Raw genomic sequence first — 18,910 nt, forward strand, 5'->3', positions numbered from 1 at the left:
CCGTTGGCGTCTATACTTTTCAAATCTTTTCTGCAAGAAAGCAAATGTCTCACAGGTGACAAGCAGCGCCTTTGGACTGGCACTCGGTCAACTCCAGCCAATCCCTGAACCTTTGTAACGTTTCTCTCCATTCATTCCAACAGTCATTTAACAGGAAACAGAGGCCTAATAGTCATGAGAAGAGAATTAAGCGCTGCTCTGGCTCTGATTGGTTACAGAAAAGTGAATGGTGTCTTGATTTTTTTTTTCTTTTTATATCCACTGACATGAACCAGACCTTATACCTACACTGGAATTAAATGCTGAAGGTAACAGAGGGTGGAGAGCGGGATCTGGCCATGTAATGCATATAAACTTTGCATATAATACATTTTGCATGTTTTACAGTGGAATACACAAAATACAGCTGGATGGCTGGCCCAGGTTACCAGAGTCGGCAGGAGACTGATTTCCAATATCTAATACTATACTACTAAGGAACATAGCCACATTCCATCACCATCTAATGTCGACCACATGAAGCCCAACTAATATTAATTTGGCTACAGAGCCTATGCTTGTCTGACTACAGCATAGCTAACGTGCACATCCTCAACATTTTGACAACTGGGGCTATGGTGGCTACACGTGAAGGCTGCAAGAGCTATGATTGGTCAGTTTTGGCTGTTTATGTTATTAGGAGTAATAACAGTGTTTTATCATAGCGATCGGTCAGGATTTTCTCCGACTTTTGTCATAGATCCAGACTGTCCAAGACTACATAGTTACATTCAAAAATACGATTTGAGTCCTCAGAGAAAAAGTGAGAGTAACACTTTCCTGAGGTGAGATGGCCTGTTGCACTTCACCCTCAGCTTCCCCAGCGGAGAAGATCAGTGACCAGCAGTTGTTTGTGTAAAAAAAACTAAACAACCTTCAATGTTAAAAGGAAAGTCTGACAAACTGGAGATGAAAAAAAGCAAGTTACAAATGAACACCAGATAATGGATTGAAAACAGACGTCCATCCCTCAAAGTTTTTTTTATTGCCCCGTAGTGTTCACAAATACTGCAAGATTCAATCGAACGAGAAGTGACACCCTCATGCAGCGGGGATCAGATGTATGACGACAGCCTTCAGACACACTCAGACAAACGAGATAAAAGTCACAGACTTTAATTTCCCAGCGTTTCTTTCATTGGTTTACAGCGTTCTGAGGGATGTCGAATCAAACAATAGCTTTTTACTATGTGTTTGAACCCGGTGCACCGCGAGTGTGTTTGTGCGAAACTCTATCATAAAACGGGATATGAACGGAAAAAACTAAGAGAGCGAGCACGGTTTCAACTGATGTCTTCCAGTTGTGTGACCTCTCCTTCCTTCTCCGTCTTTTTTCTGTCTCTCTGCCTCTCTTGGTTTTAATAGGGCCAGCTGTAGACTCTGGCACTCTTGGGAAACACAGTAGAGTGTGGCTGGAGCTGAGGCTGAATGAGGCAGAAATTGGGGTTGGTGGTAGTGGCGGGGGTGCGAGTTGGGGGGGCCAGCACTTCCGACCATTTTCCTCATGCAATACACCATGCAGTCTGGAGCGTTGGCAGGCCGCCGCCAACTCTCTCCCCTACGTCTCCTTTCCCTCCCTCCTTCCTTCATTTCCTTCCTTTCAATCCTACTTTTCTCCCTGTGTCTCACAGCTACGGCCTCCCTCCTGCTTTCCACCATCCAACCTTCTTTTCTTCCTTTTCCTATTCTTCTTCCTGCTGTCCTTATTTCAGACAACTATAGGTACTGACCCTCTCCAGACGTCTGCTCAGTGGCACCATAACAAGTCTAGAAGCTCTTTCCCTCTCCCCTCCGTCTATCCCTTTCAGCGCGGGCTAAAAACGAACGTCCAAGGACTACGATAAATAGCTTAGGTCCTTGGGGTCTTTCTCCCCCTCTAGACGCCTGCTCTGTGGTACCGTATCGGGTCCAGACCTACTTCCGAGTTTTGACAGGTCCCTGACCCGCGCCAGAGCAGTTCAGCTGGGTTGGGACTGCGTGTGTGTGCAAGTGTATATGTGTCTTTGTGTTAGTGTGTGCGTGAGCAAAGTTGGGCCCGGCTTAGTTGGTGGGTGTTTTTCATCAGACTAATGAATAATACGTCTGAGCTGAGAGAAGAGTATCACGCGGGAGGAGAAGAGGAGGAGAAAGGAGGGGGGAGGAGAGGGGAGGGGTAATGACTATCAGATGGGGCTCTACTACTGTGCTGCTGCTGCCGCCACTGCTGCTGCTGCTGCTGCTGTGTCCTTAAAGGAGAACACCACTTCATTTAAAAATTCACATATGTGATTTTTATTCTCTGGAACTGTGCGGTCATCGCTGTGGAAAGGAACAAAGTAGAAGAGTCGAATGAGTCTAATGTGTGAGTGTCATTTCAAACCTGGTGCAAATGAAAGCAGACCCTCTGGACCAACAGTGAGGTTACTGATTATATATTCTGATGGACTGACTTACTCTTTGGTCTGACTTGTGTAGAAAAATTAATTTAAAGTGGCTATGATTAAATGTTCTTTACATTATCAAATGAAAAATCCCCCTGTACAATACCTGCTGACAAAGACCGACAAAGATGGTGAACAAACCTCAGGAGTTAGAGACCAAAAACAGAGCACCCTTTCACACGGAGAACGAAATAGCACTGTTATGATTGTTTTTTACAGAACCAAGCAAAGGCAGCATAATGCCGCCCCAATGTGTCATAGTAAAGGGGACAGAGATGGACACAGGTGTATGCGTGTTTGAAAGAGAGAGAGGGAAAGAGAAGGTGGGCTTTCTGCTTCTTACTTTTTGACCCTCTTGTGGGTCAACTCGCACATCACTGCTCTGTGTAGTCCCGCTGTGCCGGCGGTCCATTTCACACAGACGTCGGTATTGCTCTTTGATTCCGCTGCACAACAACTCTGTCCCCCCATTCCGTCTTCATAACTTTCACACAGATGGCGAGGTAGATCACAAGTGAAACAGTCCCAGAGAAACAGGCTGTGTTAAAGAGGCTAGAGTCAAACTAATGGCCATGGCGTACCAACCCGACGGCTGACTGCCTCCCCGAGTTGGCCAAAAAAAGTTGCTCGGAACACACCGAAGCAATGCCGACCGAAGCTGATTGGATGAGCGTGTCAACAGAAATTCAAAGCCAGACTCTCGTGGCGGCTTGTTCAGAAAGCAATCTCATATTTTATTAAAATAGTTTATGAAAACATTTTAAGCGGGAAATGCAGTTGCTGAGTCTGTCTTTATTTCAGATCGAAAAAGGTCAGGAGGGATTTTTGTCAGATTTTGAGGGACTCTAGTCACGCTCATCGGGCTTGTTATTTCCAGGTTAGCACTCCACCAATCAAATTGGTCATTTGAGTCCAACTGCCGGCAGTGCCCGCCTTCCAAACAAGCATGTCAGGTCGGCCAAAAAGAAGGCGGACGGCCCCTCTGACGGACGATGGCATGAACACACCAAACAGACTCGAGGCACGACCTCACCATACTGTCCGACGGCCGATTATGGTGTTGGGGTGTCAGGGTCTTAAAGAGTAGTGTTTAACTTCTATTCACTTGTTGGCCAAATGACTACTAATGTTGGATGTGTAAATAAGTAACTGTTTGCTAACTAATTTGTAATATCAACATAAAGGTCCCACACACATGTGATAGGCTACACTCACACAGGTGTTTTCACTTAACATCCCTTATTATGCTACCTGCCAGGCAACCCGTAACTTCTACCTGTGAAAGTGCCCTGGAACGGCAGTCAAACCCGTAACTTACTACTCAGGAACTGGTACCAGATCATTGTCCTCCCAGTAACAGTTTTTGACGTCACACACACAAACAACAATGGCAACCCCTGTTGATGCTGTACATTAACGGAGAGAAAAAGATATAGACAGAAATAGGCAACGTAAAGTAGTTCCCCACATTGTAATCAAAACAATACACATACGATTGTGTACTACTACAGGTTATGTTTATTAAATGAAGCCCAAAATATGTCACAGACTCAAAATCATTACTATCAGCTAGCGCTAGCTAACATCAACTTTAGGTAGAAGGGTTTGTCGTGACTTTGCCTGGAACGCTACCAAGTCGTGAGTTGTGACTTGAAGTCGTAACTTACAGGCTAAAAACTGTGTCTGGAAAGCAGCATTAGACCTCTTCTAATGGCTCTAGGTGTGTACAGTAGCCTACAGACTGTGCTTGATTGACATCTCTCTGGGTCTCCTGTTAGTTTCGTTGCACCTGTGAGGGCGGGCAAGTTACACTTTGGTCCTTATTATTGGTTCATACAGATCGGTGACCTCAACATATTTCCTAGGAAAGCTCCACCCAACTTCCACTTGAGCAGAAATCTAATAAACCCAATTAATCAAATAAATAGGAACACCTGTGTGCAGGGCTTTAAAAAGGTGAACTTACAGTAGCCCATATCAGCGTTGTGCTCATAATGTTTTTCTGCTTCCCACGAGTGGACAAAATAAATCTGTTAATGTAGGTTTAAAAATGTTAAACAATGAGTGAACACTTAACGTTGATACACACTGAAAACGTTTGAAGTTATTTATTTATTATTCAAAAGTAGGCCAATTACTTAAGCCTATTCGGTTTCAGCTCTGTCAAGCTCTGCCTTTAATCAACTCCAAACCAACACACCCATCTTATCATTTTACAATTAGATATTCTGAACAAGCAGCAGTTTACACTGGACGTCGGCTATTTCAACAGCTAGCTAGCTTTTAAAGTTAGCCCCGGTGACTGCACACAGAATTCTTCCCATCCAAGCCGTAGGGTTCACAAACTAACGCTAACCCTAACTCTGAATTATACCAGCTGAATGTAACCTTATTGGATTTACTACTGGCGGACGTCGGAATTACCGGAATTAACGTTACCGAAAGGTGAAGCTTTATTATTTATTTTTTTCGGAAGGTGAAGCTAGTCACCTCCTGAGTCTTCATTGAACGCACAGAGGTCCAACGCCAGGTAAGACAGTAAACAAGACGACCAAGAAATGGCGAGTTTAGGCATTAAGAGATATTTCAAATACCATTTCCCACACTCAGGAAAATAGTCATGGTGTTGTTCACATGGGAAACTTGTTAGCAAAGACGTGGGTTTGGTAGGAGGTAGGAATAGGCCTAGTGTCGAGGAAGCTAACGTTACTTTGAAACGGCTTTGAAACGTTAGCTTTGCAGGCTACCAATTAGGCTAACGTTCACACTGGAAGTTTTGTTCACAGGTTCATACCTAAACCAAAAAATAAAATACCTACTCCAGTATTTATGGTAATAAAGTGCAGGTATGTCAGCTTTGGTTTTGAAAGTGTCTATAAATCAGAAACAGAAACTTATCTGAACATTTGTTAATAAATAAGAAAAATCCATACTAGTGACTATTTCACACCTTTATATCATTTTACAAATTCAGATTGAAACATTCAAAACAATATTTTTCACGTGTGAGACCTAGCTAAAGTTGTCCTAAACAAAGTTGTCTGCCTGACCATGGCGTGGTCACCATGCCTTCACAGTGGTTAAGGATTAAAGAAAAAGGGTCAAATGGGGTTCAATTTCAGTACAGAAGGATGGTAAACATGCACTTAGTTCACCACTACCCAACACTGGGAACATATTTTGTTAGACGGCCAATATAGATTTGTGTAGTGTGCACTAGCTCTGTAACCATTTTTTCTTCACAAATAGCTTGACTCTATAACATGTAGGCCTACTCCATTCAGTATGTATCTACTTTTTCACAATACATGTTTAAAGGAAATATATGGATAATCACTAAAGTAAGTGGAATTGTAAATACTTGTGGAAAAGTCTATTTTCAGACATTCAGTTCAACTAAGGCTGATGGAAAAAGCTGACCGTGTCCTTATCAACTCATGCATATTGTCATCCATTGCAATGAGAATAGCCTCTGTATGTGGGTCTTCTTTTTGAGATGGCATGCACTGTCTCAGTAAATCTAGTCTATTTAGTGTAATATTAAGTACAAGCTTTGTAATAGTTTCTCAAAAAATCCTGTAACTGCTGTAACTGACAGGCAGTGCTCTCTATTTGAGGCACATTCACGATAATTATGTAAAAAGCCAGAGTCAGTGTTGTGGACATAGGTCAACATTTGATGTAGCTTTATGTAAATGCCACCACTACTGTGCTGTAATGTAGCTATTTCCTTTTCATACAACATTCTTCTGGCAAATGCAGCCATGTGTGATTATGAAGAGACTTAAATTCTATGTTGTACCCAGTCAAATGTTTTCTGGCCTGCGGGCAACAATTCAGAGAGAAATGGATACTGTGTTAGACTAGCCACACACCCCTGGGAGATGCAAATCAGAGGAAGATCATGCTAATGCATGTAATGATGGACCACAGTGAGTGAAGCTGGTTTGGAAATGCACCTCCGGAGTATAGAGGGCAGTCATAAATATATGTACAGTCAGTCTAAACGCAGTCTGACAGTCGTCAATCAAGACGTGTAGAGCTACGTGCTTTTGCCACTGTAAGTCAATATTTTAGGTCGGCCTATACTGAAAAATTACAAGAAATATATATTCTATTGTCTCTAGACTTTCCTTTTTTCTGAACAAAAGGTAGAACACAGATAATCAAATCAGCTGTGATTCAGGCCTTTAACTCTCTACACTCTAAAGCGACTTGTGTCATGACCTGCACAGATTTTGTCAGTTAGAAATAACAAATTCAATTTATGCTCACCACTTAAGTATTCTATTATTCTTAGAAGCAAATCCAAAAAGGGAATCAAAACCAAACCTCATTGTTGTCATGGTTTTTTCTTACTTGCAAGAGCACTGAGCTGTCGGGTTGCATTACAGTGTTGGCTCTCGGAAGACAAAGGTTTGTTTTTATTGGGTAATTTTGTTCTTTTTGGTTAACTTTCATTTGTTGTTTCCAAAACTAACAACTCTTACAGCAATGATATCAGCTGTTGAAGGCGGTTGAGTAACTGAGTTGAAGCCCACGGTGAGGGAATCAGATCTACAGTAAAAGCCGCTGCAGAGGACCTGGGGCACTGGTCGCATGAAGGCAGGCCTTTCATGAGTGGCATGATGTAATGAATCTGCGTCTCAGATGTTCAGAGTTGACAGCCAGGCAACTGTTTCTTAAACCATTTTGATATCCAGTGACCGGATGTGTCCGATGAGAACTGGAGGAGGGTGGAAAACTATAAAACAAACTATAAAATGTAAGACTTTTGTTTCCATTGCGTCCTTGGTCTGTGCGAGTTTTGCAGCAGTTGTTTTCCAGTGAAGGAAATTTATTTTGAATTTGCATGCCCAGCAAAAACTCAAAAGCGATTACAAGACCTTAAAGCTTTAGTGTGTAACTTTTTGATATTAATAAACGTCTGTTACGTTCAAGTCATTGCCAGATAAGTTGCTAAAAAAGCTAATTAAGACTGTCAGCTCCACACAACTCTCCCTGTATTTCTGTGCAAGTGTTGCCTGGGGGGGGGGGTCCCTGAGTGCCAACCCTTTATGCTTTCAGGCTTTTCTTGTTATATTATGGGGGAAATTCAGTGTTCCTCCATGCTGACTGCCCCAAGCTTCCTGTATGTGCTGTAATCCACCACTGCAACCAGCACTGGCCTCACTTCATACAGTCAATACCACAGCAGGAAAACTACGACTGCGTTTGAAGGGTCGAGATATACAGGGAGGAGGGAAGGAGAGAATTATAGACAGAAGAAGAGGAGAGAGAGCGTGATGAATGTTGACTCTAACATTGTGTAACTCTGACAGATTATTCATTGTGCTATTAGTTTTCAGCAGCAGCTTACGGTTGCCAATCTACACAAAAGAGGCATACCAGTAATGGCAGTTGGGTTTAGAGTTTTCAATAATGCACTACTGAGGATTATAGACTTCATAGTTGAGTTTTACATAGGTTGTCAACCTTTAACCACTGCACAGTTGAAGCAGGAAACAAAATTTAAAGGTCAGACAGTTCTTTGGAAATAAGAGTTAAGTTGCACAATCATGGCTAATAAAACCCCAAAGACTTAAAAAAGGAAAAGCAGATTAGAGTTTGATGAAGGCTGTATGAAAGCTTTAGTAAAACTTAATTTTCCAAACTTCTAGAACACCTCTACATACAGTACACCTGGTAATTTGTGTCTTTAGCTAGATAGATGGATCTCTTTCATTCTGTTATGTTTTATATTAGTTTTCTCCCACTCTGTCTTTGCTCCCTTTGCTGTCTGTTCTCATTTTTTCTTCTCTTCCAGTGGAAGACAGATTGTTAAAGGGAGTGTAAGTGAGTAAAGTAGCAACTCCCGTACTATAAACCCCTGAGCCTCCCCTTCATCACCAAAACACTCCACACAAAAATCTGAATCCCTTAAGGGCAGACCCTCCAGCGTCACATCTTGTACAGATAAAAGGCTTCGGTCGTGGCTGAATAAACGTTCCCGGCTTCAACCACGAGCCCAGCCTGAACCATCCGGCGCTGCGGCTGCCCGCCTCCCAGCCTGCTGTCCAGGGATAAGCACAGACGGGGAGGCTGGGGGACGAAAAGAAGACAGAGGGAGAAAGGCAAACTCTTACTTCACCACTCAAGCTTCTCAGCTTCTTGCTGTCAAGAAAGTGGTTTAACAAAACATCCGATTGTGCAAACCCAAGTCCCAGTCCTACCTCTTGCTGGTAGCCAGCTCCGTTAGAGAAGTACATTTTATAGAAGTACATTGAAGGGAAAAGATTTGAGAGAGCACAAAACAAACTCACCCTGCAAGTCACCCTTTGAGAGCACACAGGTACGGATTTGTAAGAGCAGAACTAGATTTGTGCGCGAGAAAGGACAGAATTGGGACAGATGATTTGAGCATGCAAGAGGAATTGTCCGACTACATTTGATCCAGCAAAAGAGATTCTCACACTGGTAATGATCCAAGCTGCTCCAGCTCACTTTTGGCAGCCTGAATCCCCTGAGAGTTTCACCTGTTTAATTTGACCTGGAAGTGAAAAATCAAAATGTGTCGAGTTGACACTAATATCACATTTATTTTATTGGCAATTTATTTTATCTTTTTTTTTTTGTGAGTGAGTTTGGAGTCAAATTTAATGAAATATTGTTTAATAATGTTATGAGGATGTGTTGCAGCATTCAGAATGATAATTTCAGAATAGGTGTGGCGCAAATCTGATTTACCGGTTGGAATAAATTAGGCGACAGTAAGTGGATCAGTTGGAACAGATAATGCGGACTCTACCTCTGAGAAATACATGACCCTGCTGTCCAGATGTGGGTGTGTCCAGGTTGGCAGGCGACCTCCTTGTGATCTCAAGTGTTCCAAAATTCAGAGAGCAGGTTTAGAAATGAGCTTGTGCGTGGCCAGGATTACGCGCTGAAATTGCATACTGAGTAGCGATCCAAATTAGTTTTGTGCTCTTTCAAATCTTCGTCGTCAATATACTTCCATACTCTGTCAGATAAGTCGAGAAAAAGAACAAATCACCCAGCATGGAAAAACAGGGAAATTGGAAAAGAGTTTGCTTTTTTTATCTGCAGAATTGGTCCATGTCAAAACCTGAAAACAAGTTATTACAAGAGATTATGAACTGATATTAGATTATTGGGACAGTTACGTGAAGAATTGGCCTCCCACAAAGTTAAATAACTTTAAGTGCATGTAGTTCGGTCTTATCTTTGCACCAACAACATAAAAAAACACATTTAAACAGATTTGGAATTAGTTTAGTCTCAGACATTAGATATTTGATTGCACTGTCCAGCTGTTCAGGATCATAGCTTTAATACTCCTGTCAGTGTCAGATGCCATATTTTGTTTCTTTTCCATTTTCAGTCTTCATCCAAGAAATTGCATGTTTGTACAATATTATTATTGACAGGAATATGTGTTTAAGAAATCACTAAGGTCACCAAACACACCCAGCACACAAGGGCGAACCAAGTTCTGTTTTAGGGTGGATTTCCCCTGAAAGCGTGCAGCCAAAACAAACTCCTGCTGATGGTTTGCCTCTTGCCTCCGGTCTCGCTGGCCTGCTTCTAGACAGCAGCCGAGGGACCCTCAGCGCTCAGAGGGCGGAGTGGAGGAGTCCTCCAGCCCTCCCACTGGCTATAAGACCAGGGGCAGACGGAAACACACAGACGGCAGGCACACGTGGAGCAAAGAGGCAGGGAGAACGAAGGACGTGGAGAGAGGCTGAGAGAGAGAGAGAGAGAGAGAGAGAGAGAGAGGGAGAGAAACCAATAGAGAGCAAGAGACAGTCAAACTGCTGCCACAGACTGGGAGTAGTTTTTGCTATTGGGATTGAAACAGACAATTATAGAAACAAAGGACCAAAAAAGAAGTTTAGAGAAGAAAAAAAAGTCAACAGCCATTTGACTTCAACGTGCCATTTTAAATTTGGGATTAACAGAAAGAAGAACTGACCTTTTGGGATGTGAAGTGTTTTGTGTAAACCAAGAGTGAAAAACACAGCCGCTCTGAGGTCAAGTTGCTCTGGACCACTGACCTAAGGATAAACTCGCTGATCTTTTAAACCAAGCCTAACTCAACCATAAGGGCTACATCTGACTCACCTGGCTTTTGCTACCAAGAGACGTTGGGGGTAAAGTAATTTCAGTGGTGGGTGCCTTTTGTCAAAAGCATCAACAGAACAATAGCTAAGCAACTTTTGATATCAAACTTGCAACCGTAACAAGTTGAAAGTCGCCAAGTGGAAGTCTCACTAGGATTGACCAGCAGCTGACAGAACATTGTTTACGGTGAAGATGACATTCGCCATGCTGCGCACGGCGCCTCCCGCAGGCCGCTTCTTGTACGGCGACATCGCGCTCCTCTCCGAAGACGATGATGAGAACGGTAGCGAGGGGTCGGGCTCTGAGGAGCGTACCACCAATTCCTCCAACTACCGCCTGTCCTCTTCGCCATCTGCCTTTCACATCAAGGTGAACAGGAAGAGGAAGCTGTGTGGGGCAGGAGGGGGTGTAGGGGGGGATGTAGAGGCCATGATGGGGAGGCTCCTTCCCCAGGGGTCACCCATCCTTGGGGAGGGTCGCCAGAGGACTGCAGCCAACGCGCGGGAGAGAGATCGCACCAATTCTGTCAACACGGCATTCACAGCGCTGCGCACACTCATCCCCACCGAGCCCGCAGACAGGTACTGAGCAACATGAGGCATGCTGGGTCATGACATTTTTATCTGATGCACACGTACATTTTTTCATCTAGGAATCTAAGTAAGTAGTACCTCATGTAGTTCTGGATAGTTGTTTTTGAGACAGAGCTGTAATCTAATTGAGGCAACACTGCCTTTGATTATGAGTGGATTTTTCCTATAATAGATGTTTGTCATAGAGTTAATGTTGGGATGTGGCCACTAACATTATTCAACATGTAGCATCACTGTCTATATGTTCTGTATATGTTGCACCTTATATTGTGTGCAAAATGTTGAGAAAATGCATGATAATTTCTTTCAAATCATTGTACACTTTTTAAATAGGTTTTAATTCATACCATAAATCTTCTGATTTGATTAGGAAGCTGTCAAAGATCGAGACGCTTCGTTTGGCCAGCAGCTACATCAGCCACCTGGGGAACGTCTTGCTCCTGGGCGAGGGGCTTCATGATGGACAGCCGTGCCACGCTCCCTCACCACCGTTCTTCCACGTGAACTCCTCCCCCAACCGAGTATCTGACCAATCAGCTCAGCCAAAGCACATCTGTACTTTCTGCCTCAGCAACCAAAGGAAAATGGTGAGCAGACGAAAATCAGTAAGCAAAAAAAAAATGCCATATTAAAAAGTATGTATATAGTAAGATCTCCAACAAAACATTGCAAACAATATTATACAAAGAAATAGGACAATGATATGTACAGCTTTTGATTATCTCTCTGTGACCTAAACATCTACAACAAATACTACAATAATAAATACAATAGATTTATTTAATTACTTTCAAATGCTTTAAAAAGAGGATATTTTTCCAGAATAAAAGAAAAGAAAAAGCCCAGATTTAGCCAAAGAAAATCTGATCATACTAAAGAGTGGTGCCTCTTTTGGAAAACTGTGCAGTGATTTGAGGTCAATTTGGTGTTTAAAGCTGACCTGAGATCAGTGACTGTGCCTATAAAGCTGATTGGCCCTGAGGGACATTAAAAAGCAAAACCTCTTTAAAGTCCTCTTTTGGGGTGAAGGACTGCATATTATTGTTCTGTTGGGGGTTAGTTTTACTCGAGCAGGTGGCTTGGAAGTTCAAGGTGCTTTCTGAAGCTCACTCAACATCACAGTCAGTAGAAGCGATGTGTTTGTGTCAGAGGAAGTGCGAGAGGGCTGAGAGCATGCAACCCATTCACTGTAACTGACAAGATGTGCACAACCGTTTTGTCAAAGACCCAAACTGTGTTTTTTTTGTTTCTTTTTCTTTAAAATATGAACGTACACGGGTATTAATGCAGCGAGTGAGATTTATGACCAGGAGCCCATTAAATCCATCCAAACCATGTGTATAATCCCAACTGCTGAAGAACTGACCTGAAATGCAACGATTGTAAACTTGCAATGACTTTGTGCCACTGAAAATGAATGTCCCAAGACATAAAGAACAGTCATATGTACATTTAACTGACACACTGCAAGTGTCATAAAACATTTTCCAAAAGCATTATCAGGGTGTTGTTGTACTACCAAATCAGGAATAAATTCAATTCAGGGAGGTGGCAAAAAACAAACAAAAAATAAATCTAAAATATTTTTTCCTAAAATGTTAAAAGCTGCAATCAGTCCAATTCAGTCATTTCAGTTTTGTAGCAGTTTTGGCCCCTTCTCTTCCTCCACTTCCTCCACTGCTAAACTTTAATAGAGATTCAGAAAAAGAAGAACGTCAACCAAGTTCAACTCACATTTGATTGATTCAACCCAGGAAATAGACATAATCAAGAACACATTCCGCATGAGGAAGCCGCCACTCTGATGAGAAATAATGAAGAATTCCTATCAGCTGACTGAAATCAAATGTATATCACTGCACCTTACCAAACAGCCCCAGAAGATGATAGAGAGGTGACGTCCACTCAACTTTCCCTCTCGAACCTAGCCGCTGCCCATTTAGTAGGATTTATGGGCAAGGAGCTGACATCTGGCAGACTCCCCCGTTACCCCAGCAGTGTGTGAAAGCTAATACCCTCCTCAGTGTCTAAACCCAGAGACCCTTTAGCTGGGGGATAACCTGAGTCTCAGCAGTGTGTGTCTCCCCCTCCCTCCTGCCTCCCCTCTAAACCTTTGTGAGTGAAAGCCTAGACGTCCTCAGCGTCTGAAAGCCAGGCACCCTTGGCTGGGAGATAACTAGCTTCAAATCAGTCTTGCTCTCGCTCCTCAGTCTCCTATTCTTTTTGCCTCAGTTTGTCCCCCCCCAAATTCTTCATTTTTATTCTCTTTGTCTTTCTCATTCTGTTTCACTTTTTCGTCTCCAACTCTTTCCCCCAAGCTGCTCTGGTTCCCCCGCCTCTCCCTCACCTCTCTGCATATCGATCAGCCTGGTGGAGGTCAGAGCTGTCAGTAGGAGCTGTGTAATACTATCTGCGGCTGTCCGCTCACTGCTGCACATGCATGACTGACCTGTAAATGCATGCTGGGTAGAAAACAATTTGGAAACTTTCTCATGTCAAAACCTTCAACTGTAGACACTTTGACTAAGTCTTTCTCACTTGACGTCAGTCAAATTGTTTTCCCATTAGCTCAGTAATGGTTCACTGTTCTCTGTACTTTCGCTGTTTTCATGTAGTGCACCCATGCTCTTGAATGTCCCTGAATGTGATTTCCCTAACTAAGTGTACACCAATCACAAATGAGTAGAAAGCGATGAGTTAGTGAACGATTTTAACTTGGTTGTGGTTTGTGCAAATAAGTGAAAAGATGTCCCATATTTATATTCCGCATATGTTTCATATACTGTATCACATAAAATAATCCTCCCTGCTGGGTTCAGCTGACAAATATAGGGTTTCATTTTTTTAAATGGCTTAGTAAATTGATGAAGCAGCTGGACACAGTTTTTCTTCAGCAAACATTGCTCACACAGGAGTAAAGAGTGACTTGTTGGGGACTGATTTGGTGCCCTTGTTAGCATGGACAGCATCAGGATGGTGGGATTGACTTCAAAACAACTACAGTGCCCATGTCTACCAGAATGAAGGAACATGTAACCCAGTGCAGCGAGGTGGCTTATTGATGCGTTTTTATTGTTTTGGTTTTATAGTTTTGCGGACTAAGTTACTGTAGAACAGGTTTTTAATACCCATGTAATATGTGTTAGATGAATCAAGTTATTGTTGGTTTGATTTGTTGACAACATGTACAAATATACCAAACTTATCCTTTAAGGATGAGGGATCCCAGGCGCACATGGCATAATCATGGTTATGCTCTGATTGGCCGCACCTGAGAGAATTTCATTTTCCCTGGAAAAGTGTCTGTATAGTGTGTTTAAGTGGGCTAAAGGGCAGAGTCAGTGTTGGTGATTACAGAGAGGAAACGATTGTTAAGGTAAACTGAGACTTTGTGTCCTGAGTGCTCTCTCTGTATGTTTTTATGGTCATTGAGGTTCATCACAGCTGTCAGCTCAGCTTAGACCAACTGCTTCAATTATGCTTATTTCCAATGTGGGAGAGGGTGAAAGTGAGAAAATTATACGCTCATTTCCTCTTATTATGTGTGTATACAGTATAACTGTTTCAAAACAAACACTCTTGTTAGTAATGACTACTGCACAGAGGGCAAAACTATTGCAGTTTATGTATTCTGTGCAATACTAATGGGATTTCATTATCTGTGTGACTTCATGCACATGACTCAAAAAGAATTTAGTTTTATAAGGGTAGAGAATATGTGATTTAGTCTTTAGATTTTCCAGAAAGCAATAATGACTTAGATTGAAATTATGAAAAATTCCAACATTTTTAAACTAATCCAATGTTTTTTTTTTTATGGTTTATAAAGAAATTGGAGATTTTTTTCAAACCATCCTTCAGTTTATCTGAACAGTTCAAAAATCACTAGATTCCTTGTTTTCTTTGGACTGTGACACATTGTTTCTCTGGAGATGTTTACTAGCAATTGAAGACCATTTGAATATCCTTGTCTTTTCACCATCAAGGTTGTCAGGTAAAGATCCACTCACCGGGATATTTCCTCTCAGTATCTTTTGATAAGAAGCCAAGCCATTCCTCGGATTTGCACATATAACGTATATATATACCATATTCCTTTACAAATTTTGCATATTCAAAAGAAACTGTCCTGTGGTGTAGCACCAGCAGTTTGGCACGGACAAACTTGAGCGCTGCCTTCACACACGGTTGCCTTTTGACAAATGCGGTAAAAAACATGGGACTCTCCTGATGGCTACATCTGTAAATGAGATGTACAGGGCTGAGGATAGAGAATCGGGGTGAGCATAGGGCTGCTTAAATCCCTGCGCTGTCTGGTTGATTGATGTAAATATCCGGTGCTAGCCCTTTCTGCTTCTGTTGATCAGTGCAACTGTCAGGTGCCTGGATTCAACCTACAGCTGGGAACCTGCATGCTTGCAGCTTTTTTTTATTCATTGTTATCTCCAGTATTTCTGCAAGAAGTCTGTCACCTTTAATTTCCTTAAAATGCGGTTGAGCATCAGCAGCACCACCTAAATGCATATGTAGTGGTGCTATAGGTCAAGGCAGCAGTATGGTAATAATGTTACTGAATTAGAGATGGTGTTCATTCAGCGATTCTTTAATACTAAACAAAGGGAGATCTTTTTTTAAATGTGTAAATATGTCTACTTTGTTGTCTTTAGGCTATAGCACTTGAACCATTTTTACAGCTTCCACCTCAACTGTGGCTTATTTCTTTTGGCCCGAAACAGTGAGAGGGTCAATTCAATCCAATGGCAAATGTAAACACGAATGGTGATTCATCTGCCAGTAACAGCAATTGTGCTGAACGTTTTCCTTTTAAGCTGTATTTAACAAGCCCAAACATTTTTCCAATATTTAAAAATTTCAAGAAGCTCAATTGATGAATTAAAAGAGAATTTATATGTTCGGAAACTAAATAAAAAAATCTGGCAAAAATATATCTACTATGATACTAATAGTGTGGTTGCTATAAACAGAGCTTTGTTCCTTTTGAGATGGTGACATTTAGTTGAGTTTACAAGTGTTTTAGGACACAACCCTGATTAAAATCCAACTTGAAGGAATCTTATTTATTTGGAATTTCTAGAAATTAAAAAGAAATGTGTTTACTTAGCGAAAGAGCAAACATAACAAATGATGAATACAGCTTTTAATATCACGAACAGTTCTAATTTACATCTGGGCTGCAGTAAAACTTTTATGTGTGATGATTGTTGTGGGTGGCTGGAAAGCTGGGCGTATGGAGAGACAGTGGCGCTAAAACTGCACCGTGCAATTGGAAACGTGTGTGTGTGTGTGTCTATGTCTTTGAGATGGATGTGAGTGACATTTCCATGTACATATACAGTGTATATACACACACACACACACACACACACACACACACACACACACACACACACACACTGGCTGGCTGGCTGGCTCTCTGAGTCTGGAAGTCATTGGCGGTGCAGAGCGGAGCAACAAATGAGCTAATTGTTCTGTAAATGATTTATCCTCTGCTGAGGCCTGTACAGCCAGTGTTTAATTCAGCTGCTGCTATTAGAAACACATTGACTTTGGGCTTTGATGGTGATGTTAAAGAAGCCTGGAAACCGCTCTCTGTGAAACGCCCTTGCTGCTCACACACACACACACACACACACACACACACGACACATATACGCATGATAGAAATACTGACACACATTCAACACACCACACTCTGAGACTTTTATCAAAAGCATTTCACTCTACCTCGATTCTTTCAGCCAGACAGCAGTTCCTTGCTTCTTTCGAGACACCCCCTAAAAAAACCCTCATATGATTACTCACTTAAGCAGCGCTGGATCACAACTGTGCTTTCAACACTTTCTAAACTAATGGTGTGTAGGAAGTTGTGGAAAGAGAGATGGAGAAGGAGAGAAAGAGGCAGATAAATAGCCAACGACTCAGCAGGATAATCAACTTGGCTATTTATCTTCCAGTTTGGACACTTGGTTTTCGACTGTCGAAACTTTGCTTCTTTTCAGACATGAAATGAACCGTGCACCCTAAGAGAGCGTAAATGCATATTTAGGACATTTGCAGGAGCACACTAACGAATGTGTTGTGAATTGTTTTTTTTTTACAGTCATTTGGTTAGTAGTCTGTTTTCTCTGGAAAAAAGGCATTACGTCACTTGTGTGATCAGACATTCCAAGGTCATAGATGAAAAGTAAATTACCCTCATTTACTGATAATGCTGACGTTGACTTGGATATATTTTGTGCCTCATGAGCGAGAGTTTAGCCTGCCTCTCATTTCAAGCTATGCTAATGAGGTGCATCGAAGGTAGCTAACACACTGCAGGAAATTCTCATTTATTCTTGCCCACGTTCGGTGTGTACGTGTGCGTGAGCCTGGCTTTGTGTATGGCTGCGTGCTGTCATGCACGGACCTGTCGGTAGATTTCAGCACAGATGGAAGCAGTTAAACCCTAATTTAACACCAACAGCAGAAGTCGTGTCAGATAACTAACAAAATCTATTAGCAAAACTATCATTCTGTTGTCATTTGGTCTCCGGGGAAAGGGTTGCTCACAGAGCAAATTAAAACAAAGCTACAGAAATCTGAGCCAGGCAAAGAGCAAATCTAAAATTAAATCAATAACACAGTGAAAAGCAGAAATTGGTGGTATAAACTTTGCAGTGTCTTAAAACAATGTCTACTGAAGCTAATGAGACATTGGCTGTTGCAGTGTGCTCATCTTTTGCACTGATGATAAACTGCTGGTTGCTGCGTAATGTCGCAGAATGAAGTCATCCGAGACTGGCGTAAATGAAGCTTGTTCTGGAGCCATTATAACAGATTATTAAAATGTGGGAACAATTAAATGCATGTGTGGCCGGCTGGTGCGAATTACCTCTGATGATGCAATCTAAGATAAATCAAGTGTTTTTCAGAAGCCATCAGGATGCTTATTAGCAAACCACAGTGAGCATGAAGTACATGTCTGATGCATCCAAGCCACATAATAGCAGACTGTGGCTTATTTGGTGTGTTAGTTAGTTTAATTTAAAAGTCTGATGTGCTATTTATTTCACTATTTTATCGTACGTCTTCTAATCGTTGATAGTTTATGAGGGTAATCACCGCTTCTATTGGAAACTCGAGGGAACTGACGCATATTCACATATTTTCACCCGATAAACTAAAGGGATATTACCAGTTTTCATTTCATGGTTGAATACCGATCTCCTTATACGATTCTCGGGCCAGCACCCAAGTGGAATTATTTTTTCCAACCATTCATCCCTCTCTTCATGCAGCCAGAAACTAAATTAGATGTTTGTATTTGACAGAACGGCAGAGAGAAAGAGAGAGAGAGAAACAAACTCCACAGTTAAAGGTAAAGGAATAGCCCGGTTTGAGTTACGGAAAAAAACAATATTGAATTTGTAGTTGATAAGATGCCGTAAAAAAAAAAAGATTTTTACTATTGTCATATTAAAGTGAAGACAGGCTCCTTTTACCTTGATTAAACAATAATATTGTTCCGGTGTGGTAATATCATCATATCGTATCTAAAGTAAACATCATCAGGTAATCATATTAGTGTTGGACAAATCACCCCCCTGGGAAGTGTGTGTGTGTGTGTGTGTGTGTGTGAGTGTGTGAGTGTGAGTGAGTGAGAAACAGAGCGGACATGTCATCCGACCATGCCCGATTAGTCTTCAGGAGATTGTTTTGACTACCAGGCCAGCCTTA

General features: G+C 41.9%; 1 protein-coding gene across 2 annotated transcripts in view; it reads left to right on the forward strand.

Annotated features, from left to right (window-relative positions):
* The first annotated feature begins 4,722 nt into the window (after positions 1-4,722).
* Positions 4,723-18,910, forward strand: part of LOC116690959 (basic helix-loop-helix transcription factor scleraxis) — a 17,169-nt gene continuing 2,981 nt past the window's right edge. Inside the window, exons 1-3 of one of the 2 annotated variants that reach the window (XM_032518205.1) lie at positions 4,723-4,989; positions 10,048-11,161; positions 11,544-11,760. In XM_032518205.1, the coding sequence (XP_032374096.1) occupies positions 10,773-11,161; positions 11,544-11,760 (606 nt within the window). In that variant the 5' untranslated portion in view covers positions 4,723-4,989; positions 10,048-10,772. Of the gene's footprint in view, positions 4,990-7,471; positions 11,162-11,543; positions 11,761-18,910 lie in introns of those variants that run through there. The other variant, XM_032518204.1, reaches the window with a different exon arrangement.

The sequence above is a fragment of the Etheostoma spectabile genome, chromosome 6 (assembly GCF_008692095.1).
Source record: "Etheostoma spectabile isolate EspeVRDwgs_2016 chromosome 6, UIUC_Espe_1.0, whole genome shotgun sequence".
NCBI lineage: Eukaryota > Metazoa > Chordata > Actinopteri > Perciformes > Percidae > Etheostoma > Etheostoma spectabile.